The sequence below is a fragment of the Myiozetetes cayanensis genome, unplaced genomic scaffold, assembly GCF_022539395.1.
Source record: "Myiozetetes cayanensis isolate MyiCay16 unplaced genomic scaffold, myiCay2020 scf1, whole genome shotgun sequence".
Classification (NCBI taxonomy): domain Eukaryota; kingdom Metazoa; phylum Chordata; class Aves; order Passeriformes; family Tyrannidae; genus Myiozetetes; species Myiozetetes cayanensis.
Genome location: NW_026086604.1, coordinates 94,005,351 through 94,031,366, shown reverse-complemented (window position 1 = coordinate 94,031,366; position 26,016 = coordinate 94,005,351). Strand labels below are relative to the sequence as shown.

The 26,016-nt window shown below is 39.4% G+C and overlaps 1 protein-coding gene across 2 annotated transcripts in view; it reads left to right on the top strand.

The window, feature by feature from the left end:
* LOC126643665 (collagen alpha-1(XV) chain-like) overlaps positions 1-26,016 on the top strand; it is a 122,994-nt gene that overhangs the window by 82,681 nt on the left and 14,297 nt on the right. For both annotated transcript variants that reach the window (XM_050322196.1, XM_050322187.1), the window contains 14 exons: positions 50-85; positions 179-262; positions 6,243-6,308; positions 8,136-8,171; positions 10,589-10,651; positions 12,628-12,705; positions 12,825-12,860; positions 16,891-16,944; positions 17,025-17,084; positions 18,860-18,928; positions 19,295-19,336; positions 21,545-21,590; positions 22,377-22,466; positions 24,954-25,003. In XM_050322196.1, the coding sequence (XP_050178153.1) occupies positions 50-85; positions 179-262; positions 6,243-6,308; positions 8,136-8,171; positions 10,589-10,651; positions 12,628-12,705; positions 12,825-12,860; positions 16,891-16,944; positions 17,025-17,084; positions 18,860-18,928; positions 19,295-19,336; positions 21,545-21,590; positions 22,377-22,466; positions 24,954-25,003 (810 nt within the window). The remainder of the gene's footprint in view (positions 1-49; positions 86-178; positions 263-6,242; positions 6,309-8,135; positions 8,172-10,588; positions 10,652-12,627; positions 12,706-12,824; positions 12,861-16,890; positions 16,945-17,024; positions 17,085-18,859; positions 18,929-19,294; positions 19,337-21,544; positions 21,591-22,376; positions 22,467-24,953; positions 25,004-26,016) is intronic.

Genomic DNA, 26,016 nt, shown 5'->3' with positions numbered 1-26,016 from the left:
TGTTATTTTTAAATCACTTATGATTTTTTTTTTTTTTAACCTCACATAGGGTCCAAAAGGGGAGAAGGGTGACCCAGGACCTCAGGTGAGATTGTGTGGATTTCGTTCTTTCCAAAAAACCTATGTGAAATGCAGTACTTGGTATATAGGTTTTCCACATGTAATGCTTTTGAAATAGGGTGAACCAGGACAGGATGGGAACAGTATTGTGGGACCACCTGGACCACCAGGACCACCAGGACCAGTCATAGCAATACCTGAGGTAAGTGTGTTTGTCAGGTGTTGAAGTCTGTAACTCATCTTGCAGAGAAGGGGGCGTGGGCTGTTAACAAACTGGCAATTATGCTGTTGATATTCAGGTCATATGTCCACTCCTTAAAACGAAGAATCTCAACATGTCTCTGTATCAAATGGATTTGTTTTGAAAAGATTAAATAGAAAGAAAGTGGACGAAGAGCTCACACACAATAACTATTTAAGGTCATGTTGAGCACCCCTCACAAAGTCTAGAGGTGATTCTCCAGGACTTGTGAACATCAAATAAAAGTCAACATAGAAATACAAAGTTGGGAATGTTTAACTAAGCAAAGAGCTCAAGACACAGCAGTATGTAGGGGAGAGAAGTGTTTTCTGGCAGTTGCCTACTATACAAATGAGAGCACTGATTCTGTTGTGTAAGCAAGAGCCAAAAGCAACCGAAGGATAAAATAGTAGCAGCTCATAAAAACTCTCCAGTATCCCTTAGATGCACATATATTTTCAGTTAGTTTTGCTTTGTGGATATCAGCCTTTGCAAAAACAATATTATTAGCAGTAATGAAGGCTAGACATTAGGATGAACCCCATTTCAAGCTGACAACGAAAATCCTTGTAGTTGGCATGATGTGACATTAAGGTCTGGAGAAACTGTGAGTGAGTGCAGGAAACTTCACCTCTGAGAGACAGAGGTGCCTGAAACAGCCAGACTTGTCCATAGGAATGCATATAAGGAGAGTAGGAAGTGATTTCTGGTTGCAAGAAGGGAAAATGCCCAGCTGAGGTATCTGTATTAGAGGAAGCTTGGCACCAGCATTATCATAAAGCTGAACTACAGATAACCTTTTTTTGACTGAAATAACTAGGTTTTCACTCAGGTTTCTGCTACTGAGAGCAAATATAGGGTCCCACAGGCCACATCACCCACCCCAAAAAAATTGTTTTCTTTACAAATTTATTGGGATTCCATGCCGAATCTTAGCATCTTGGATCCTGAGTTTTAGATGAGCAGAATTATAGATTCACAGGAATGTTATCTGTGTGAAAATCATCTAGTTTGAAGTCCTGCTCAAAATGGGACTGTCACCAGCTCAACACTTTATCACATTTCAGTTGGAGTTACTAGGAAATTCCTCAATAGCTGTGATGGAAACGCTGATGCAAAATTCATGTTCTTTCTCACATCCCTGCCATGATGCCACTGTGGGACCCTAATTCTTATCAGTGATTAAACAGCTCTGTTTGCAGTAATTATAAACCTCAGTGTGTTGTTCCTTAGCTCATTTATACTTGAAAAAACACTGTGAGAGTCTCAGAGGGAGGACTCAATGTATTAGAACTGTAAAAATGTTACTGAAGCTAACATAGCAAACTAATGACACTAGTTTGCTGCAGGCTGCATGGCTCCCTAACACATGATAGTCACAATTCATACATCTGTCTAGTGTGTAGCTATGTCTGAAGAAACCTAGCGTACATCCTGTAAATTCTCCTGAACTATTGTATGAACTACCTTTACCACACATTACAGAAATGTATAGAGCCTGATAGAAGCTGTATTGCATTAAGTGTATTACAAATCCATACAGAAGCCCATATCCTTCTCTAAATACTTTGGAGTTTTCAAAGTAACATCTCTTAAAAAATCAGGAGCACAATATAGGTGACATCATATACATTTGTAGCAATCAGGTGTTCTGGGGTGGTACAGCAAGAGCCTCATGTGCTCCAAATCCTTTGTGTTGTTAATCAGATGATTTCTCTGAGGACTTGGTGTACTGGATTTTGATACAGTTAATTAAACTAATGTGGAAGTATACGTCACTATGTATGACATGGAATTCTAGCTACCTCACAATTGTTTGTGTAAGAACAGGACATTCTATACATTTGCTGAGGTAGGTTAAATTGTCCAAATGTGTTCTGTTGACTCGGTCTCTCATCTTTCGTAGTTTGCTTCAGATACGGAAAGAACTATTGCAAGCAGACCTATCAGTGTCAGTTGGAATTGCAGAACTAAAATAAATACCAGTGCCAGCTGTTGTAATGTGGATATTGGCTTGATGTGGGGTAGAGCAGCAGAGATCAATTCAGTGACCTAGGTGAACCATGGGACAGTTAGAGAGATCACTCCCCTGGTCAGGGTCATTTAGTTCATTCATTTAACCATTGTATGGCCAAGGACAAATACTTCTCAAGCTACAGAATTCCAGTGGACTGATCCATCAGAGTTGGAAGAATGTTTTCTTAGGAAGGGCTGTGGGACTACAACTAAACAGATTCTATGCTTCTTGACCAAAATAAAAACAGTAAGGAGTTGGTGCACTTTCAGTATTGTTGAAATATTAGGACCTGATATGGACAGCTGTGGCTCAGGGCCAGGACTCACCAGCATCTGGCCAATAGCACATTGATTGAACTGCACTGAAAAGTGGACCTTGTTTTCCCCCTCATTTAACCTGATCCTTGTGTGAACTGAAGAGATTTGGTTCCTTCAGGAACTTCTTCTAACACAGTAAAAATACATGGTAAGATAGAACTGAAGCCTGCAGTGTAACCGATCCATTTCCAGGCTTGTGCAGTACCCACCAGCACTCAGGGGGCTTCCCGTCCTTGCTGCCTCCTCCATTGCCTCCTGTGATTGGTCAGGAAGCCTGCTCTGACCTGTCCTGTTTAAAAAGTGCCCCTCTGTTTGCTGCTCTTTGATATTCCAAAACAATCAAATCAATGTTTCTCATCCTGTATTGGCTATTTCACTCTTCTAGAGCATAGTCTCTGATGCTCAGTGCATTTTCAAGAGTGGATAACCAGAAAACTATATTAATTGTTGCTATGATTTTATCACACAAATGTAGTTGGGCGTAGTACAGAAGTAATTTTGAACAAAGAAGTATTATTGGATTTAAGTTTCAAACTTTTACACAATTATATTTGGCTACCATTATTCACCCATGGAAACAAAAGTCCTGGAGAAAGCCTTGAAGAAAGGTTAATGTTAAGTGTGTAAAGTAAAAGTCAAAAGATTTTGTTCCTTGTGTTCTTTCTGTAATTCTAATACGGCCAGAAGAGTTGTATTGCTGGATTGTTGCTACTAAAGCTGTTTTCACACCCAAACCCAAAGATAAATAACTATACACTTGGAGGAGGTTGTGAAGAGTACAATCTTTTTCTCTTATCATCACTCTGTTTTCAAATCTTCTTCAGTATTATGTACAGTTTTTTGACTTCCAACCACAATTTCCATTTGCAGATCAACTCTGTTTTTAAAATATACAATGTGCCTGATCCCAAACTCAGCAAAACCTTTGGGTTTCTTTCTAGTGACTTCAGTATAGTTTGGATTGAACCCAAAAACAATGAATACTGAGTAATTCCACAATGAAAAGACAGTGTAAATCCAGGGCTCCTGGATTTCTGCCACCAGCTGTAGATAAAGCAGAATGATTGCAGCAGCAGGACTCTTTTATTAATGTCATTAATGTAGCAGCCCATGTCCTGATCCCTTTCTGGGCAATATACAACTGGAAATAGAGTGGGACTAAGAGCACCACGCTCCCCCTGAAGCAATGTAGCAGATCTCATGTAGGCTGGGAGATGGAGTGCTGCCTGCAGGATTTAAACTGCCTTTTTATTTGACAATTTTCCACTGGTTTTTATAGAACATGAGGACAGGGAGTGAGAAACTGCACGCAGTAACAGTAATAAGTTTTAGCTGCATGAATTGTGCACAATATGACCTCAAAGCACAGAAAGTTGATCACACACTGCCATGCTCAGATAAGATAAGACAGGATAACTTAGAATAGGATAGGATAGCACAGCATAGCATAGCATAGCATAGCATAGCATAGCATAGCATAGCATGTGTGATGTGGCCAAGATCTGTCCTCTTTTGTGTTTCCTACTTCACATACCAGATTAGAAAAATAGTATTCAGAGACTCATAAGCATTTTAGAAGTGATCTCTGGTCACCTCCTATTCAAAGCAGGGTAGCTTTAAACTCAGTTCCTGGATACTGTGTTCATAACAAATGTTGGAAAATATTACAATCTGATAGCATCGATCTGCACATGATAACAGGCAGAAAAAGAGGTATTTGTATTTCACAATATCTCAGTGACAACAGGTTTATTCATGTGCTGAGTAAATCCCTGGCACCTGAAGGTATGCCCTGCCCTGGCCTTGTGAAATTCAGATTTACACTACATGGCATGGGAATATAACACTTCACACAGAGCCTTATATAGAATTGGATGGCATGGTTTACCTCTTAAGCAAATGCACAAGTTGAAGCTTCCAAGAAGATTCAGCATATACTTCTGAATCCAAGAGGATTTAGGCTAAAGTGTCCAATGGGACTGTTGGAGTGAAAGAAATTAAACAAAGGACAAAAACAGTAAGGACATTTTTTCACCTAGAACACCTATGTGGTTTTTTCACCTATGTGGCACAAGCACTTACATATTGTCAGTCTTGAATTGTACTGTAAGACCACATGATATAATACTGGGAATACCTATTTAAACCAGAAAGGTGGCTATCTGAAACCAAAATGAAAGCCTGAACATAATATCAGGACAAGAATCTGATAGGGAGCAGCCAACATGGATTTACTAATGGCAGTTCATCCCTGATTAAAATCCTTGCTTCTCTGTGGACAAGAGATGGGCACTGGAATCTTTCTGGAATTTGTAGACCCTGACTTTAGCAGGGCTTCCGATGCAGTCTCTTACATTCTTGCTATGACCGAACTGATGACGTATGAGGTCAATAAGAGGATGATAAAATACATGGAAAAATTGTCTAATTGATGGAGTCAGAGAGTTGTATAAGACTGCTTCTGGAGTACTGTATCCAGCTGGGAGATCCCCAGGACAAGAAAGATATTGACACGATTGAGCAAGCCCATAGAGGGCTGCCAAGGTGTTCAGAGGACCAGAGTACAGACGGTCTGCTCAGCCTGGTGAAAAGCAGGCTAAGGAGAGGCTTTGTTGCTTTCTACAACTACCTAATCAGAAGACACAGAGAAGATGGAAGTAGCCTGTTCTTGGACGTGTAATATTATAAGATATAACAGACCTAAGTTGGAACATGGGAAATTCCAATTAAATACAAGTGGAAAATTTTTTACCCTGATGATGATCAAATACTGGAACCGATTGCTCAGAGCAACTGTGGCATCTCCATCCTTAGAAGTGTTCAAGATTTAACTAGACAAGGCCTTGAATGACCTGATCCATTCAGACCTGCGTTGAAGAGCGTCAGACCAGAGCTCCAAAAGTCCCTGTCCACCTTCATTATTGTGATACTGTGATGGAATGCAGATGGATGCAGAAATCTTGGGCTGATGCAGAGCTCACTAATTCTGGGATAGCAAGCAGTATAACAGCATTGCTATTATACTGCTCTGTTCAGGGATCTTGAGACTCCGAGCTGATTAGCGTAGGTGCTGCTCCACATCCAAGTGACTATGATGTTTGGGGGATCCAAGCTAGTTTCAGACACAGCAGTGTGATCAGAGCTTACTTAGGAATCACTGCATGGCACTGCATGGTGTGATGCAGACATGCCAGAATATAATTATAACTTCAACTCTACAACAGAATGAGTTTGGTCAGACTGATTCATTCTGAGAATGCCGGTGACACACTGGAGTATGAAATCTTCATTTCGATTTCTACCTTCCTGAGGAAAAGTGAATTCAGGCTGCAACATTTGGTGTCATAGCTTTCAAATTAAAAATGGGAGTCAGTTAATTAAATTTTTGAAAGCATTCTGAGATCCTTACTTAAGAAATGTAAAACGAATTCTATATTTTGTTATTCCCAATGTATAACAAAATTAGAAGTAGAGAGCCTTCTCTGTGGCCTTATTTATGTGGGTTTTTTCCATAGTTATAAAAAGATAATTTTCTGTAAATTTCTAAAAATGTGTGTGCCTTAGATAATTAATTTGAAATAACCTGTTTCTTAATCCCTTTTTTTAGTTACTACTCAATGATACAAATGGAATTTTTAATTTTACTGTCATTAAAGGACTGCTTGGGCCTCCAGTGAGTATACGCTGCTTTGTTAAATTTTCAGATTTACTCTATCTTCAATGTCTCCTTTTAAGTATCAGCTAGAGATGAGTTTCCTGTGCTTTAAGATTGTGTTCCTGCTAATCTCGGCACTAAACTCTGTAGAAGTAGTTTAGGGCAGAACTGAGTTCTGTGGGAAAAACTTACTTTTACACATTTTTATGAAATAAAGAAATTGGCATATCTCTGATTCTGGGCTATATGCTCAGAATTACAGAAATGTAGAACTGTTGAAAAAATAGGGACCAAGGTTTTCATAGCACTTCTCCCATTTTTTTCCCCCTTCTTGTTTTTCAAGTCACAAAATGTTGGGGTGGAAGTATTTTGGTTATTTCTGTTTGAGACTGCAACTAGCAATGCTAGACTCCTGTGTATGACTTTAGTCTCACAGCAATTAGAGCTGTGGATGAAAAACTGGAAATTTTGTGAGAGAAAACAGACGTGATATTCAGGTTCTGTTTTGCAGCTAGCTCCGAAATAGTTCAGTCAAATGTTTGAAATTATGAATGCTTTTTGGTAATGATTTCAGGTTCCTAGGACTGGATCCAAGGAGAAATCTACCAAGCTGTGGAGTCTATCCAAACTTGCCCAAAAGTGTGCAACATGTTGCACTTAGCAAAATCTTAACTCCTACAAATTTAAGGAACTTACTTCACAGCTAGTTTCACTTGTAGACATTTCTTTTTTTTTTTTTATATTTTTTCTTGCTTGTGAGCACAGTTGTCTCCATCACATTCAATCCCTGATGAAATACGGAAAGCCAGAATGTACACAGCCAATAGCAGAATTTTACTCAACGTAGCCAAAGTTTGAAAAAAACATGTATCTCATTAATACATCTGTCCTCAAACAAATATTTACTAAGTCTGTCATTGAACTGGAAAGAAGGGCACTAGTTCCAACAACAGCTTGTGACCTTTATCTGCTAGTCTAGCATGGCTCTTTCCCACTTGTTACATGATAGAACAACTTATGTTATCGTGGCTGCATCCAACTGTGCTTATGGTAAAACTGTTTTCACGGAAGGTTTGTTTCCTAACTGATTCTCCTAATCCCTGGACATAATAGGATGCCAGGATAGTATGGACGCTCTCATGTGAGCTTTGTTACTGCAGGTAATTGCCATGCAACCGCAGCAGAAATGCACTGATTTGTAATAGCTATTAGAGTCACATTCCCACCAAAAAGCAGATCCTGTAGCTTGAGGCACAGTTGCAATGGGAAAGGTTTGAACCTCAATCTCTGAGCTCACCCTAGTCAGGAAAGAGGTGCAGCCTCATAGTGGGTAGCGTAATAGAAATCCCACTATTCTAGATCTAGATCTGACCTAGAACTGAAGTATCTCTCTGCACTTATCACAGCAGTGCAATCTTAAATATGCCCAGTACAGATCTCAATCAATGCTTCTATTCACAGCCTATTACACACTCTATTTTTTATGCACAGACATACAGGAGAAAAATGGCAAAGGTGGACAGGTTATTGTGGTCTCTGTGCTGGCATCTGGAAAAGATTCAAAGGAGGCTGAATTATGGCTGCATGCCTTTAATATCTGGAAACTGTCACCTTTTCTTCAGCCTTTTTTAAATAGCTGTTCCTTCAGTTTTTGAAAGTAAATGCTAAATTAGAAGCATAGAGCATAGCACAGCTCTCACAGTGTTACCAGGGACTGAATGAGTGTCTTAATTCAGTTGCAGATGAGTTGATATTCACAAATCACACAATATTTGAAAAATGCATATTCTGTTTTACAAATCTGTAATACATGTTTGTAAAGGTGTGGGGGTTTTGATTTTGCAGGGGCCAGATGGCAAACCAGGTCTACCAGGATTTCCTGTAAGTATTAATTTCCTCAGATTTAAGTTTTTTTCAATTTAGTTTACTATTTTAAAAATTTGTATTGTACACAATTTGCACAAAGTCTGATGAATTTTAGTATGGGAGACTGGAGGTCTTTATGGAATTGCCAGCTATGGTAGAAATTGACTCTGCTGGAAATGAAGTATACTTTGATATGCTTATCTCAGTGTCACTTCTGTAGTTTAAATTGAGATGCAATTGAAGACAAATTACCCAAGGAAAGACCTATGCCATAAAGGAGAAACAAATGGAACAAATGGACTTCTAAAAGTTATCTTTATATGTATGTGTAATTGTGTTATTATTTAGGCTTTTTTTTGTTACCACTACAGAATACAGTAAAGCCCTATGAGACACATCCTTTTTATTTTATACTTTAGGAAACATTTATGATGTTTTTACAATAATGTACCGGGCCTACCATGTAAGCATTGCACAATCTTAGTGCCGTATTCTATGCTACCTACCTATTGTGTTCAGACTGCCACACCATGCAAACATATAAAAACATCTTCATAAACGACTTGGATGCAGGACTTGAAGGGATGTTAAGTAAGTTTGCAGATGATACAGAGTTGGGGGGAGCTCTTGACTCCCTCAAAGACATGGAGGCCTGCAGAGAGACCTCAACAAATTAGAAGACTGGGCAATCACCAGTCACGTGAATTTCAACAAGGGCAATTTCCTGATTCTCTACCTGGAATGGAGCAACACCGGATATACGTATAGACTGGGGAATGAGATACTGGAAAGCAGTGCCGTGGAAAGGGACCTGTGGGTCCTGGTCGATGGCAAGTTGAATATGAGTCAGCAGTGCTCTGGCAGCCAGGAGGGCCAACCATGTCCTGGGGGGCATCAGGTAAAGCATCGCCAGCTGGTCGAGGGAGGGGATTGTCCCGCTCTGCTCTGCACTGGCGCAGGCCTCACCTTGCATATTGTGTGCAGTTTTGAGTGCCACCATATAAGAAAGATATTAAGCTATTGGAGAGTGTCCAAAGGAGGGCAGTGAAGATGGTGAAAGCTCCAGAGGATAAGCCATACAAGGAATAGCCAAGGTCACTTGTTTTGTTCAGCCTGGAGAAGAGGAGATAGGGGAGCCCTCATTGCAAACATGACAGGAAGAGGAGGGGCAGGCACTGATCTCTTCTCTCTGGTGACCAGTGACAGAACTTGAGGAATGGCATGAAGCTGTGTCAGGGGAGGTTTAGGTTGGATGTTAGGAAAAAGATTTTTCACCAGCAGGATGGTTGTGTGCTGGAACAGGCTCCACAAGGAAGTGGTCATAGGACCAAGCCTGACAGATTTCAAGAACATTTGGATAATGCTCTCAGGCACACAGTGTGATTCTTAAGGTGTCCTTTGCGGGGCCAGGAACTGGACTTTAATAATCCTTGTAGGTCCCTTCCAACTAAGCATATTCTATGATTCTGTGATTATCTAACTTATAACTTCAGATAATATTGCTCATGCTATTGTATTCATATTCTGTGTAACATGATGGAATTATTTTCCCTGGTTATGATTGTTTTACAGTTCAGAGCATGTGTAGGGTCTCAGGATTCTTTGTCTTTTGCCTGAGAATAGCTAAGGAGAAAACTGTGAAAGCTGACAAAAGATGTTAAGAAAACACTGGCAAATTGCCCAAAATTTTATACAAGGTTGTTTACTGAGTCCTGGATATTGTGGTCTGCATAGGAAGACAAAGAAATAAGGAAAAAACTCCTTTAAAATATTTTTCATTTGAAAAAGAGCAGATACTATTTAGAAAGGGATATAACAAATTCTTGGTTTCTCTGTCATTTACAGAATCATGTAGAAATTGTGTAGACTTGAGTTTGGTTCTTGGGCAAAAAAAAAATGCTTCTGAATGCACTTAAAATGGCAGATTGTAAAGCACAATTTAATCTGAGTGGAATGCTTTCACCGTGAACAGATAAAGAAATTATCTTGTTTTCAAATAGATAACTTCGGTTTCAGATAATTTTGTTTTGGGTTTGTGTTTTTTTTTTTAAACATACTGTTAGTTTCAGAAATTCTGTTGAAAATCAGTCTGGCTAAATGATCATGAAGGGAGAGAATAGAGTATGGAGGAAATAGAGAATTTTACGTTGAATTTACACTTTTATTAATGTTTGCATATTTCCCTTTGTGAATGCGTGTATCATCTACACTGTGATAAATATGAGAGATTTTTCATTTTGTTCTTTCTCACAGGTTCTCCCTGTGTGATACTTGGTTTAGGGAATAATCAGATTCAGACAGCAATTTATGAGAATTCTTAGACTGCAACCAGAGTGATTAAGTTAGAGTTTACCAGTTATTGAAAATTATATGGCCTAGCTCCATAGTCTTAGCAGATATCACTATGGATTTATGTGCTTGTTTTTGCATAGGGCCCTCGGGGACCAAAGGGTGATACTGGTTTGCCTGGATCACAAGGACCCAAAGGACAACAGGTATAAGAACATACAAAGGGAAAAGTACATGCCAGGAAATGTTTTAGGTGACAAATACTTAGTGACATTAAAAGTGTAATGATTCTAACTTTAGTAGGGATTGTGATGTTAATAAATTAATGTGGAAAATTTACTAGGTGGAAATTGGAAGTGCTAAACAACATCCCTTGATACAAACCCACTAGGAGCTAATGTTACTGCCCTCACGTTGAAATTCTAGAGTGCAATATGCACTTAAGTCTGCATAAACGTTAAACATGACGTGACCTCTTCTTGCCACCTGATGCTGCGTTGACACCTTGGGATCCTATCCAAAAGGCCAAATAAAAAAAAGATTGATCTTTTCCTCCTCCTTTGCCTACAGAATGAAGGCTGCAGTTTTCAATTCCCAAAGAAAGTATAAGACTTGGGGAGCTCTCTTCTTGGGATCCTTTCTCTTATTTCTTCATAAAAAGTGTGTATTTTATAGCACTCCTGGGATGTTACTAAAGGCTGACTCTGCTAGTTTTGCTAGAACTATTGCACCTGTTCTGGTTTTCTTCCCCTTCTCATCTGCAGGAAGCAGGGTAGAGGAACGTCTAATGTCTTGAGGATAACAAAAAGAAAACCAAAAACACTTTCAGCTTATTTTCTCTAAGTAGCTGACCTCATTTTCTCACAAGGAAGTCTTAGAAATGGTTAATTGTGGTTAGAAATGGGATTGTATGAAAAGCATCTTCATTATTCAGAAGGAAACATCTCAGGCCCCAAATACCAGTCCATTTTTCTCATAAGGTTTCCTGTTCTTTTACAGAGTGCATGAAATGATCAAGTTCAACCTTGAAACTGGTTGTGTGGGTTTTGGCTTGAGTTGTGGGGATTTTTATTTTTGTTTTTTAGTTGACACCTTTTTTTTTTTTTGACTTCTGCTGTTCACACTGGTAAGAACTCAAAACTCTGAAGCCATTATGTTTTGCACCCACCAAAAACATAGTCATGTATCTGAGGCTGTTTTTGAGGCATGAACACCAGGTTATGGTCAAGAGTGATGAAGGTGGTAACCACAATGAAGCTGTACAGACACTAGGAGCATTTTACTTTAAGGATCATGAAATTCAACATCACATCCATAAAATCTCATGGAAGATAAAGTCAGTGAAGCCAACCAAGTCTTAGGGAGACTCCAAGGTATCCAAAGTATCTTCGGAGAGACTTCAAAGACACCAAAGATTTATGAACCTGTAAGAGGAATTGAGTTATAGCACTTACAACTCAGTGAAAGAGCTATAATCTGGACTGTCATTTTAATCACCAATGCAAGTGTTAGTTTCAAGCCAGATTTCTTCCATGAGATCTTGGGAAAGGTGTTGTACCAAGATACCCAAGCTAGGAAGAGGAAAATTACAGCTGAAGATCCAGAGTGGGAACCATATGCTAGCACCAAGAAGAGATAATTCTTGGTTGTAGGAGTGGAATGCACAGGGTCACGATTTGAATGCTGGGAACTGGTCTTCATTTAATGAGACTGCATCATGCCAGGCATAGAGTGAGAATGATTCATGCCTTTGTGATAGTAAAATTGGAACATTTACTGTTCTATCAAGATTTTACATTTCTGGCAGAATTTGCTGACCATTATCTAATCTGATGGTAGACAAGAAGACACCAGTAGCCTGTGTAGCCTTTGACAAAGATCTTTTGTGAACACAGCACGTTTCACATAGTTACTCTATGGAGAGTAATTTAAAGTCTTTTTTAAAAAATAAGTACTTATTCATCTCAGGGTGATATTTTTAGTGTACTTTATTATGTTTTAAGAAAGATCATCCCTTTTCTCCCCCAGAATCAATCTTCACCCTACTCTCACTGATATCGCTTTATTTTTGGTATCACAGCATGACTAATCTATCATGCCTCAGACAGCAGTCATGCTGTTTTGACTTCTTCTGATTCATGGAGAACTGCTTTGTAAACAGTAATTACTTTGATAATTGCAGGGTGAAAAGGGAGAACCGGGAGCAATCATTGCTGCTGATGGATCTTTAACTGAATTAATAGGAAGAAAAGGAGAGAAGGTGAGCTAATACTGTGATGTGTTCCTGCAGAATGTTTGGTGGCCTTGTTACCAGCTACTTCTGCTAGACATTGCAGGAATTCTCCTTGTCATTTCTCTCTGTGTGTCTGTCCTCAACAGGGTGAAGCTGGAGTGGTGGGACCGGTGGGACCAATGGTAAGACAACTCCAAAGACAGGTGGCGCTTGTTTTTTTTAATTTTGATTTGGTTTTACAGATATTAGTAAATGTCAAGGTAGTTTGTTTGGCTTTGCATTCCTCCTGAGAAGGGATGATATGGAGTACTACTGCTTCAGGGTGATCAGTGTCCTTCAGAAAAGAATGTGGCCATTATATATGTGGTGCTGTAAACTACTGACTTGATGCAGAGCTTAAATTCTGGTAGCACAAATGTATCTGTTACTATCTAAACAGGCAGTGAATAAACATCAGAGCTAGAACCTTACCTAACTTATGACTGAGAGAACTGGAGGCTATTTTAGCCCTGAAATAAAAGGCTGAGAGGAGCTCTAATTGCTCCCTGCTGCAGCATGAAAGGAAATAATAGAACAAAGTCAGGTCCTTCTCAGAGATGCACAGGAAATAGACAAGTAGCAAAGATCCTAAGTTCCAGCAAGGGAAATTTCAATTAAAAAAAAAAATTCAGAGTGAAAGTGGTTAAGCACAGAAATAGGTGCCAGAGAGAATGTGGATTGTAGAACAAAGTGCTGAGCGGCATGACCTAACTTACAAGTTTGTCTTACTTTGAGCAAAAGGTTGTGCTAGAGAATCTCTAAAGGTCCTTTTCTATCTAAGTTATTCTGTTTCTATGATTTACATTAGAACAACTCACTGCACCAGCTCAATTACTGTCGATGTCAATCATTTGCAACTGCCTTGGATTGACGAAGCTGCATATTGGGCAGTAGAGTCAGACCATGTACCGAAATCGGTATTTAGAGTCCTTCTTTCATGTGTTTGGTCTGATACTTTTGACTGGACACAAAATGTTATGTGAAAGCACAAGAAATTACTTATAAAATAAGAACAGTTGCCAAGACTCAGGGCACCAATTTCTTTTTGTCTAATATTCCAAAGATCAATGATATCAAGTGTTTCTTTGCTTCTGCTTTTGATGTAGCCTGGTTGATGTTGTGCCCAAGTGGTTATTAGTAGGTGTTGACATTTCTGCACACCAAGGCATGTAGGAGATTTTTACATTAGTTTCTGTAGTCTTTAGAAGGGACTAACCAGCTGTGCTGAGTAACTGCTTTCTTAATTACTGTGTACCAGAATACCTGATGGGACTATCCTGACTTACCAGAAAGGGAGTTGCTTTTCTCCTCCTTGTATGACTCCGAGATGAGTTGTTCCTTTCACCTTGACACAGAATAATTTTAAGAGAAAGTGAACTTCAGAGATCATCTAGTCCATATCACTGCCTAAAGCAGGTCTGTTTAACTCGAACTGGCCAAGTGAAGTTTTCTACAATTCTTAGGATACAAATTCCACAATCTCTCTGGGCAGCACATTCCAGTATTTTACAGCCTTCAGGGTGAAAGAAGTTTTTCCTTATATTTATTTGGAATTTCTCGTGTTCTGGCTGGTGTTCATTGCCTCTCATTCTATTGCTGTGCATCCTATAGGCATATCCCTTTTCTTTAAGCCCCAAAGTCTGTGTTTACATCTCCTTTTGTGCTGCCATGGGATGCTTTCTACAGTTCAGCAAGCAGACAAGGCTGTTCAGAGGAAGTTCTTCCCAGCACTGGTGCGAATGATTACACTGCAGGAAAATTTTGCGCACAGTACCTGTCTCAAGGCTTTGCTCAGCCAATTACTCTTCTTAGTGCAGAACTCCAGTTTGATCATCACTGCTAATACGGCAATAAATTTTGGTGTTGCCCCATAGAAAAAAATCCCTTTTTACTTGATGTGAGTCCTGTGAAGAAAAAATATACAGACTTCAGAGTGCTGGTCCACAGACTCTGAGGCATAACTTATCAAAGGTTTTACTACAATGGTTCTGTTCCATTTTGCACAAAGTAAGACTCTTTGTGAGGCCCAAGAACAGCTCTGAGGTATTTGGGGACTCTGCTCTTTCCTCTCTGCTGTTAGACCAAAATGAACTCATAGACAAGTCTCCAGAATTTAAAAACAAATCCCTACTCATTGCTCCCCTCCTTTTCGAGACTTCAGCTGAACAGAAGAGAGGATCACAGAAGCCTGAAGCACAGAATGTTACAGAGAAGTAGTAGTTTGGTAGATGAGAATGAAGGATAGTCAGGAGGTCAGTACCATTGTTAGCAAGAGCAGAAGAGACAGACTGAATCCAACCTCCTGCCACAGGAGAAATTAAAATCTTTTACCTGCTGGATTATGTTGTTCCCTGTCAGTGAAGCAGATGATTGCACATTATTGAAGAAGAGCCCTTAGTAAGAACCTCAGTCTGCCCAAATCAACTCTCTGTTGGAAATGAAATGTCCTTTTCTGGTAAGCAGTCTCCTGTGGCTTCCTCACTTCCTTTTTTCACTTCTGGTTGTGACTGCTGGCCTCTATCTCAGGGAGTCACTAACATCTGTCAGGACTGGGCTGGCACTTGGACAGAGAAATTAGTAAAGGTGGTCTCAGCATAGCCAACTCTCACACTGTTAGTGTTTATTTGAAGTCTCAGTTAAAGCACGAGATCAGACATGTCTCTTTATTTGAACTAAAAAAGGAATCTGTTTCCAATCATCTTCACTGCTGATTGAAGTTCAGATTTGCATATTCTTTAAAGGTTCAAGTACCAGAGAGTGAAATAGAAAAATGCCTCATAAGATTTTGGATTCCTTTTTCTTTTTTTTTTCAAACCTTATTATCGGATGTGGTAGCCTGGAAAGGTGGGTTGAATCATTCTGAAAGCTTGGGGGGACCATATTGAAGCTCACATCTGCCAGAGTCCACCAGCAATCTCTTGCCTGATTTAGAACAGAGGTGTTAGTCTTGATCATATGGGCAGAAATTACCTTCAAACAGGAAATAAAATAGAAGATTATTAAAGATTGTACCACCTTCAAACAATTTCAGCTGACATTAGTGAGCTTTAAATTCTGATTACAATGGGGACGTTATGAATCAATGTGTTCACATATTAGCAGTTTATGAATCTCAAGTCCAATCCAGTACTCAGTTTTGGCAGGATAAAAATTGTAACAATTAATCCATGAATTTCAGCTTTATGGTAAGACAAATGATCTCATCATTATCACTTAAATTTTTCTGAATGTACATATCACTTTTCAATGAAATAATACTACATGAAGGATTAAACACATCCATTGTCAGCTATAAGTAGTACCTGTGTGAGATCCATAGATGGATTATTTAACAAATAATGCAAGAAGGAGTATCTTTTAGCATTTCACCAGACAGAAAAAAAGGAAATGAAACCATAAAGGCTGAAACATATTTAAAGAGATTGTCTAGACCGTTGCGGTTTTGTTGAGGTTCAGGAAGCTGACAGCAGTTGAAAGTTTGTAAACCCTCAGATTTACTGCTTCTTGTTGATCACTTACTGGCTGCCTAGAAGCTGCATGATTGCAAATATTCAGTCATAGACCATCCACAGTCCTGGACCACTTTTCTCAGGCACCTTGCTTGTTCTCCCTTTTGGAATTAACTTGTATTACTTCTTGAGGCCTGATGAGTCAATCACTCCTGTCTAAAGGAGGAACTGTTCTGTTTCAGCTGTCAGCCCCATGAATCCATGTACCCAGGATGAAAAAAGGCATGTAGAAGCCTGGCACTGTATGAATTCTGAGACTGATCCACAGACATTTCCTCATAGGGCCTAATTAAAACATAATTAGAAAAGAAAAAGAGAAAGAAAAGAAAAAGAAAAGAAAAAGAAAAAAAAAGAAAAAGGGAGACGCACAAAGCATACATCTCTAACTTCCTTTTTTTCTACTGACTGATACATTTAATTTTTCTTTGGGAACCCCAACTTCATTTCAGATAGGTGATCTTTTCCAAACCTGAGCTGACTGTTATATGCAGTCCTCAACTTGTGGGATCACAGAGCAGAGCAAACAGAGAGGACATTCTGTGAGTTCTCTGCAGGCAATCACTGATTTATTTTTAACACAGATGTAAAAGTATGCCTCTTATTCTTAATAAATAAATATATGTCAACAATATGGACCATAATCAATTTTCTTTTTTGTGTCCAGGGACCAATAGGACCTACTGGACCCAAAGGAGAACTTGGTTTCCCAGGACGTCCAGTATGTATTATGCTTTCAAGTGGAAAAAAGATAGATGAGTTTGCTTCTGACACATACTAAACTATTTCTACTTATTTCAGGGCCGTCCAGGACTGAATGGACTGAGAGGTGTGAAAGGTGATCGAGGTGAAGCCTTTAATGTAAGTTCTTATATGTTGCAATTAGCTGGAAAAAAAAATGTTAAAATCTGAAGTCTAATTTATATTAATTCCTTTCAATTGATGATGGGACTAAAAACATGAAATTATCTAGAAATAATTATATGTTTCTGCTACTTTTCCTATCTAGTAGCAATCACTAAAAAGTCAACTTCTGAGTCCATCTGGACATTTCTTGCAGATATACATACTTGTGTCAGCTCCCAGGTGTAACAGTTATGTGTGTGATTCACTGCTTGCATAGCTGATTCAAATAGCTTGGATAGATAGATCTTGGATTTCATTTCTTTCATATATATCAAGGACTTTGTGATCCAGGCCACCAGTTTGGCCACTCACAGTGTGAAGGTACTGCCACAGGCTCTTAGCTATCCAGCGTGGGAACAAACAGCACTTGAACATATCATAGCAAAGTGGTGTCAGCTTTACTAACAAGGAGACACTCGCTAATACCTACTACCTGCTTTAGTTGCCATGTACATGTATCTGAAATAATGACCTCTGCATAGAGGATAATATATCCATGGTCACCTACAACCTGTAATTATGGAATGACAGGTGGTGAACCAAGCTCCTGGTGCTGCAAGTCTGGAGACTGGACCACACAACAACTAACACTGCTGAGTATAAGCAATAAGTTTCACGATAGCAGAGTAATTTGTGTGGTTGTTCTGATGTTATGGGGCAATCTGAGCTAGAAAAATTGGTACCCATACTACAGCAGCAGCTAATGGTATTTCATCTGCATCAGAGATAATGCTGAAGAAAAAGACAAAGGTATTTTACTGTGTTAGCATAGAGTCAGTATAGCTGTATTTCAGTAGAACACTTTTTTTAAATGAATTCTATTGTATGAAGCCTCTGGTTCTACTTTGTTCAAAAGAAAAAAATATGCGGCCCACAAACTGCAAAGCACAGTCTATCTGGACAATAAATATAGTGACATTATATTGCTTTATTTGAGTAACAGAGGGACTGATAATCGGTGAGCATCTAAGTATCTTCAGAGAAAAACCAAAAGACCAGGTTCTGAAGGTTGCTTATACCTCTAGAAAAAGCTATAAATAGAAGTTTAGTTTCTGGAAGGTGAAAACAGACAAATTAGACAAATTCTGATTGAAAGAAAATTACAGAAAAGGTGACTACACACCGGCAAAAAATGTTAAAGTAGATTTTCCATTCCTTCATGTCTTCAAACAATATTAAAGTTCATTTTCTGGATTGTCTGCCTTAGCCTAACAAAACCTCTTATAGCAAGTAACAACTAGGTGAAATACATCAGTCTGACAAGTTAAAGCAAATAAGCAAACAAAACAGGCTACATGTTCTAGTAGTCCTTCCTGGAGTGCTCAGGGAAGATAAAATCTAATGGATCTCTAATTATTGATGAGATGGCATATGTCACCTCACAGAAAGTTCCATTGATGTGGACTGAAAGATGAACATGGCATTGTGCCAGGTTTTCAAATGACACAGTAAAGAGTTGACATACATTTTTTTTTAAAAGACCAGTCACGCCTCCAGTCTAGCAGGGTTCCTTGGAGGTTCTAGTTAGCAACGTACTTATCTGACTGGCACCAGAAAATATATGAATCTTAGCAGTTTTGAGAATCCTAGATCACTGTAGAAAACCCGATTTTCCTTGGATGAGAGGTCCACTGTCTTTAATTTAGTTTCAAATTTCAGTGCTTTGGGGTTTCTGGTTTGGGGTTGGGTTTGATTTTTTTTATCTTCCTTCTTTCACTTTGTCTAACCAGGGCCTTCCCGGCTTGCCTGGACCCCCAGGGCCTCCTGGACCTCCAGGACGTATACTTTATATCAAAGGAGTAAGTACAACTGGAGATCAGTGACTAGTCTATCTCTGTAGCAGAAATGTGCTGCCCCAGTAGCAGTTCGCAAAGGAAAATATCAAAACTTGTTTCAGGCAACACAGTTTACAGTGCGTGACCTTGTTTGTGTGCAGAGAAAAAAGTTTCATAATCTTAGTCACTGTCATGAAAAGGTTTTGCCCTCCCCCACCCCCACAAAGAGGAACCTGATGACAGACCTGGCAGCAAGCTGGGCTCTCTGCTGAGGAGGTGCTGATTTTGTTTCCAGGCTTTGTCCCATCATCTCTATTAGATCTGTATGGTGTGTTACCTGCTGTATTATACCTGTGCTCATGAAAATAATTTTCCTCCTGTTTTCAATAGACAGTTTTCCCAGTCCCTCCCAGACCTCATTGCAAAATGCCAGTAAGTCACACACGGAATCTGCTCTTAGCAGAATGCATGGCCACGACAGAACGTAACCAAAGCAGCTATACACCTAAACATGGTAGCTCTGCAGCTTTGCTCCCCCTGCCTTCTGCTTTGCACCAGGGATGTGTTTTACCTGTTCCTCAAGATAACAGATTTTCAAGTGTTTAGATAGCTGAACTTATCCATATATAAAATATATAACAGAACTACAAATATTATACTCTTTTGCTTAAAGCACTTTGATTACTTGGTTGTTCTAACACTTTTAATGCCTTCCAAAGCTTGTGTTTCCATGGTTTAAGAGCTGCTTTGTGGAGCTGAATGTGTATGCATACAGGTACACATTTTTTTTGGTTGTATAAGTAAATACTGTCCCTATGTTGTTCTCATTTCCCTGTCCAAAATATGATTTAGTATGTATTTCGTTGTGGCCTGAAAGATGCATCAGAAAAGAAAGATCATGTTCTTTACTTGATCCTCAAATGCAGTCTATTCACATATAAACATTTATTAGCTCAAGAATGGCAGCAGGTGAAGCTCTGCCCCTGTTTTCCAAAGGGAATGACAAAGCCTTCATTACCTTTAAAGGATCTGCTGTTTCACAGGTAATGTGAAAAGAAGGGGGAAAGGTTTTGTATTTTCAGAAGACCCTCGTGCATTTTTTGTTTAATAAATCATGGAAATTGCACTCTACAGTGAATGGTGAAGAGAGTTCAGTCCTGAAAGTACTTTCACTAGGGCAAGATCATAATGTTAAGCTGTGGGTTAAGGAAAGGATTCTGTCTGAGAGCAACAGTCCTCCCCTGTATAGGGTAACATGCACAATGGTTGTTCTACTTTTCTGCTAAACAGTATAACTCAAAATAATACTGTACCCTCTCCTCCAATTTCCATTCAAGTTCTTTTCCACTTATTGTAGAGAAACAGCCCTTATGAACTTTCTCTAAATTAATGATAAATAGGCATTACTCTGTGGTAATCTGTCATTTCTACAGTTTTGGCCTACCACCTCCAGGCACCATTTTTTTACCTCTTTGAATTCCTCCCTTAAATCTTCTCATTCCCACTGTGCGACATTCTTGTATGTTAATTACACGTGTCCATAGTCACATATGTATTTGTCAGCATCACCTCTGAAACCTGACTGGATGAGGCCCTGAACAACCTGATGTAGGTGATCTTCTTCTGGGCTAGACAATCTCCAGAGATGCCTTCCAACCTCAACTCTCCTAATATTTTCTGTGGAATGATTCAAAGAAAACAAGCCTGTTTGAGCTGAATTACAGATAATAATAAAATCTACCTTTCAGGAAGGTTACAATTGGTGAATAATAGCAGTAACTTTTACGTGCACAAGTAATAGAAATGTGTGCTTATAAACATCTCTTCTTGTACCTGAGTAAGCTGGATAGATTTATCCTACGTTTGTGAATAATCTCCTAAACCTATCCGAGTTTATAGAAAGAAGTCTGCTGTTCATGCCTACATAAATGAATGTCGATAAAGAACTACAGACTGAACCCCACCAGTTTTCCTCATGGGAACTGAACTTCTGAAGTTAATGGAGCTATTCATGTGAGTAAGACTTCTGCGGGTTAATACGACAGGATTAGCCAGGTGCAGCACCTTCATTTTTTTCATACACTTCCTTAGATTAATGTAAGTAGTACTAGCTAGTACTAAGATTTCCAAGTACTGTGCCACATTTTAATTCTTGCACTGTCCCTATTTTGAAGACAGGTAGCAGAGGTAAGTAGCATGCCCACTGTTACAGGCAGCTGGTGTCAGAAGAGGATAGACTAGAATAGCTTCTGCCTCCCAGTTGTGGTCTCAATGCATCTGGAGCATACGTTAACATCAGACATAACATAGCCCTGATCTGATGAAAAAATTACAAACACAATCCTACAGTCAAAAACCAAGTCCTGCTTTCAAATACAGTGGTGTAAATTCAGAATTGTTCTTGGAGACTGAGTTTTCTGATGCTTCACTGGCACAACTAAAAGTAGGATTTGCTGATGCCTCCAAAATGCATGTTTTGCTGAAAGCATGTTGCATGTTAAAGAGAGCACCATCCTCATAAAAACTTGATCAGCTAGTACTCAGACCCTGTCAAACTGAGTGTTGTTATAATACTTCCTATCATGCAAATGTACTTCCATTGCTTGATGGATAATTTCTAATAGATTTATTTGTCTGCAGGTGAGCACTTCCTACCCTGGAAATCAAGAAGCTCTTAATGAACATGGTGAGTAATTCTTGTACCTTGGCTTAAATAAGCTCGTAATTAAGTGCTTTTTGCTTTTTCTTGGCTATTGCATAACTGGATTTGTAGGAGGGGAGAGGAGGGGAGGAGGGAGGGGAGGGAGGAGGAGGGAGGGAGGGGAGGGGAGGGAGGAAGGGAAGGAAGGGAAGGGAAGGAAGGAAGGGAAGGGAAGGGAAGGGAAGGAAGGGAAGGGAAGGGAAGGGAAGGGAAGGAAGGAAGGGAAGGAAGGGAAGGGAAGGGAAGGGAAGGGAAGGAAGGGAAGGAAGGGAAGGGAAGGGAAGGGAAGGGAAGGGAAGGGAAGACTTATAAATCTTGAGGAGTGCAACACAATTCCTGCAAGATCTAATTTTAGAGGTTCTCTGTCAGAGGACTATGATTCTATGCTGCTATATTATCATTTATTAGTTTGGTTTATAGCCTGGAGATAGCAGAAGATGTGGGATGCAAGATGCAGTCATAATTTAAGAACTGTTTCTGCACTTGCTGCAGTGAAATTCACAAATGCAATAAGAACAGGTTTGTTCGTAGGGTCTTAGGCTAAGTGGTTAGGGAAAGGAGAATAAACACATGTTGGGGTTGATAAGAGAGGAAAATTGGGCAGCCACTCAATGATCATAAGGAGAGTGAGACAAGCCAAGCATGTGGGGACAGGAGCCATGTGCCCCACATGTATGGAAAAGTCTGCTGTCACTTTCAGTGTTTTGGTTGTCACTGCTATGGTCTCTGCTGTTTGTAAGTTCTCATGAGTTTGTGATGCTTTTATGGCAGGTGATAAAGCAAACAGAGATTCCTGGGGACTGCACGGTTCAGCACACTTGAAAGGAGAAAAGGGAGACAGAGGTGCTCCAGGACCACCAGGTATCCTAAATTCTAAGCAGAGATTAAGAACATTTTCTCTTCTGTACTGGCTTATCCACCATGAACATCTATTCCTTTCCAGGTTCTGTATTGAATATAAATTAATGTATCACAAGTATTTTTGCCTGTACCTGATGATTTCAGGTGCTTCATAGGGAGAGGATTATGAGATGGTTATGCTTATGACCCTACTGTAAAACTGCAGCTGGTGCAGGTTAGCAAAAAAAACCCACAAGAATTCCAGTTAGACTGAAAACTAATTCACCTTTCAGCTAAAACAACAGAGATTTATTCATGTGTTTGCTGACCAAATCCAGTAGGTCAATTAGCTTCAATGTTTTGTCAAGTTCAAGCATGGTAACTAAGACCAACTCTGTTGCTGCTCTAAAAATATTCCTGTTTGGTTCTTGCTTATTGATGTAGTTGCTAAAATATTCTTTCATACAAACCAGTTGTCTAGGTCTCACAGATGTCCACATAATCATTGACAGGGAAAATTCACAAACCAGAAGCTGCATTATAAAAGTACAGTAATCTTTTGAAAAACCTTTTCTGAGGTGCAGGTGGCTGAAACTCTTCCACTACAACATCTGTTGAGTTCCAACAACCAGAAAAGCTTTCTGATCTGTCATGTTTGTCCATGCAGTGGATTTATTTTTAATTCTTACAAAATGTCTCCTCTCCAACCTTACAAACAGGGTCTGTTAATCGAAACCATGCAAACATATGAGGCCAACACAAAAAGTTGGTAAATGTCTGACTGTGCTTTATTGAGCTACTTCGTATAGAGGTAGGTGTAGTAACTATCCAGAGTGCAGGTGCTACGCTCCAACCACGTGAGATGCTCCAGCACAACCCCAGTTTTTCTGGCTGGAGGAACACAGTCGAACCTTCAAAGAAAACAGATTTAGAAATATACAAGGAGAGCTTATTTTCTGTATGAAGGAGATTCTTTGTGAATCCTGGAGCAAGTGGAGCTAAAGGAAAATCAGTGAGGTGAAGCAAGATGGCTTCTTGCCGGGCGAGCATTTAAATCTGATAATAAGCGAGTTCTCTTGATCCGGGGACTAAGTCAATTTCTTGGGCAGATTCCAGATGTGAAAGCAGTGTAGCTGCACATTTTCTAAAAGAAAGTTCACCAAAGATCTATGACTTTATGATTGTTGGGAGGACATGATTTTGCCATTGATTGTGCACATGCAAAATGCTGTTAGCAGTTAGTCCATTCAACAACCTCTTAAAACAAAGTGAAATGAAAATGTCTGGTCTGTCAGCAGAAGCCACTCAATAAAGTACGTTTCCCTCTGGCTAGCGCTAAGATCCTTAAAGGTCCTGCCAAAAATTGCCTACCAGGCCTCTACTGAATGCCTACAGAAAAGAACTGGACTAGGTTTGCCCTTTGAGAAACCATGTCAGTCAAACCTCTCTGGCTGTCTATACTAACAAACTAAACAGCCATTGGCTTCATGTAACTTGTTCAGGCCTAGTCTGCTTGCTGGTCATTCTATGAAGACCACAGATAATACCCACTGTAGAGATGTAAGCAATATCTGAGAAGGACACCTACCATTCCATTCCACCTCTCCATCCCCTTCCCTCACATGGGTCACTGCAGCAAGCTGTAACTGGTAGGGTTGGAATAAAAGCTAAATATCTTCCATACTGGGAACACATTTCTGGTCCTCAGTACAACTGTACAAAATGACTTAATTTTATCTGAGGTGACATACTGAGATATGAGCCCTATGGCTGGAACCAAAGACCTCAGAAATTAGTCAGAACACATTTTAAGACAATACATTGAACTGTTATGGACAGCTGTAAAATGGTTTGGGGAGCTTTTTTCCAAATGTATGCTGAACAGATAATATTTGAAGGCTTTTTAGACTTTTTGTGCTGCCTTGATAGCTTTGGCTGACCACCACTGACAAACAACTCAACACAGGTGGTATAGCCATTGAATCCAATATTGGTTTTCATTGCAGAAAAATGTCAAGGAACAGTTATCATACAATCAGCAGCACAGCAGCAACACTGTGGCTTTCTCGTGTCAGCTGTGGTACTGTCTTTGCATGGAAGACCACACAAGTACTGGTGGATCACCCCACTACCAGCAAAACATATGAAAAACTTCTTTTTACCTTGGTTTTCATCAAAGGGGTTAACCTGGATGCTTTTCTTTCACCCCTCTTCCCAGCTGCTATGTTGTCACAAAACAGATTTTTTCATATTTGAGCCTTCGTTTTTACTAATTTATCTGAAATTCACAGTCAGATTCAGAAGTTATTAAGGTAGAGGAGTGACAGACAGGATAGGGCGTGTAAGTCTTGCTTTGTTAGGAAACCAAACTAAAAATATCTGTTTGATTTAAAGGTTAATACTATTAGTGTAAATAGTTTTCCTTTGAACTCCTAAACCAGTAATACCCTAAGCAATGCTTTTAAAAAGAAAATTACAGTTAATTATTGTATGTTCTTCATTTTTCAGGTCCACCTCTGCCTCCATCATATTTCAGCCACTTTATTAATAGCATAAAGGTAATTATATCCCATTTGTGTTTGAGGTCTGTTAAGCTTTTTTTTTAAAGTGTACTTTACTATAAATTAAGCATAAAACAGTGTAGCATAGTGAAATACACAAAACAGATAAGAGCAGCAGCAATTACAAATTATATTCATTTCTTAAACTCCAGCTGCATAGGCAGGTTTATTACAAGCATAGAGGTATCTGTTGTCAGTAGAATATAAAGATTACTCTTGAAAAAAACTTTATTACTGAAAAAAACTTTTTTGCTGAGGCTTTTTACCTTCCCAGTGGTATTAAAGTGAGTCATAATTCACTGTTACCTAACATATCTGCCTTAAATGAATGCTTTTGTTTCCATGCCAGCTCAGGTAAGAGACATCCATTACCTAATGGGCTCCTAGAACATTGGGCAGGGGGGCGGGGGAGCATGGAAATCACTCCCATGTCATGCTATTTATCTTTTAAGCACACTGAATAAAATTAAATGATGGAAATTACTTTTCCTGGAAGCTTTTACAGCAAAGATGTATCTGGTCTCTCTCTGTTCTGTTATTCTCCTGTGCTTCAAGCGGCTGAAAAAAATGAATAACAATATGATATTATTTAAAATGTTTTTAAGTGAATAAGGCTCTTTATCAGCAGAAGATCTGAAAAAAAATTGAATCAAGTTATCACTTAATGATGCCTCCAAAAGTGGTGTGGTGACAGTCTCCTTGAGGGACTCTTAAGTGCTGTCCACTTTCTGGATTTTTGTTTCTGCTTGGAGGAGTGCACCTAAGATTCCTATGATATAAAGTTCCCCATGTATGCATGGTAAAGCAGGTATGGTTTCTTTGACCTTAGAGTGTAATGTCTGTAGCTTTACAGCGTTAGCTGCAAAGAACTCATTTTTCATTTTCCAAAATGGCCTGCCATACTGATATCTTCAGAGTCCTGTTTACTGGGAAACTAAAAAGACTAAAAGCTGGAGGAGAAGCTACACACAACCATCTCCTCTGGCTGTCTGCAGATACCTGCCATTCTT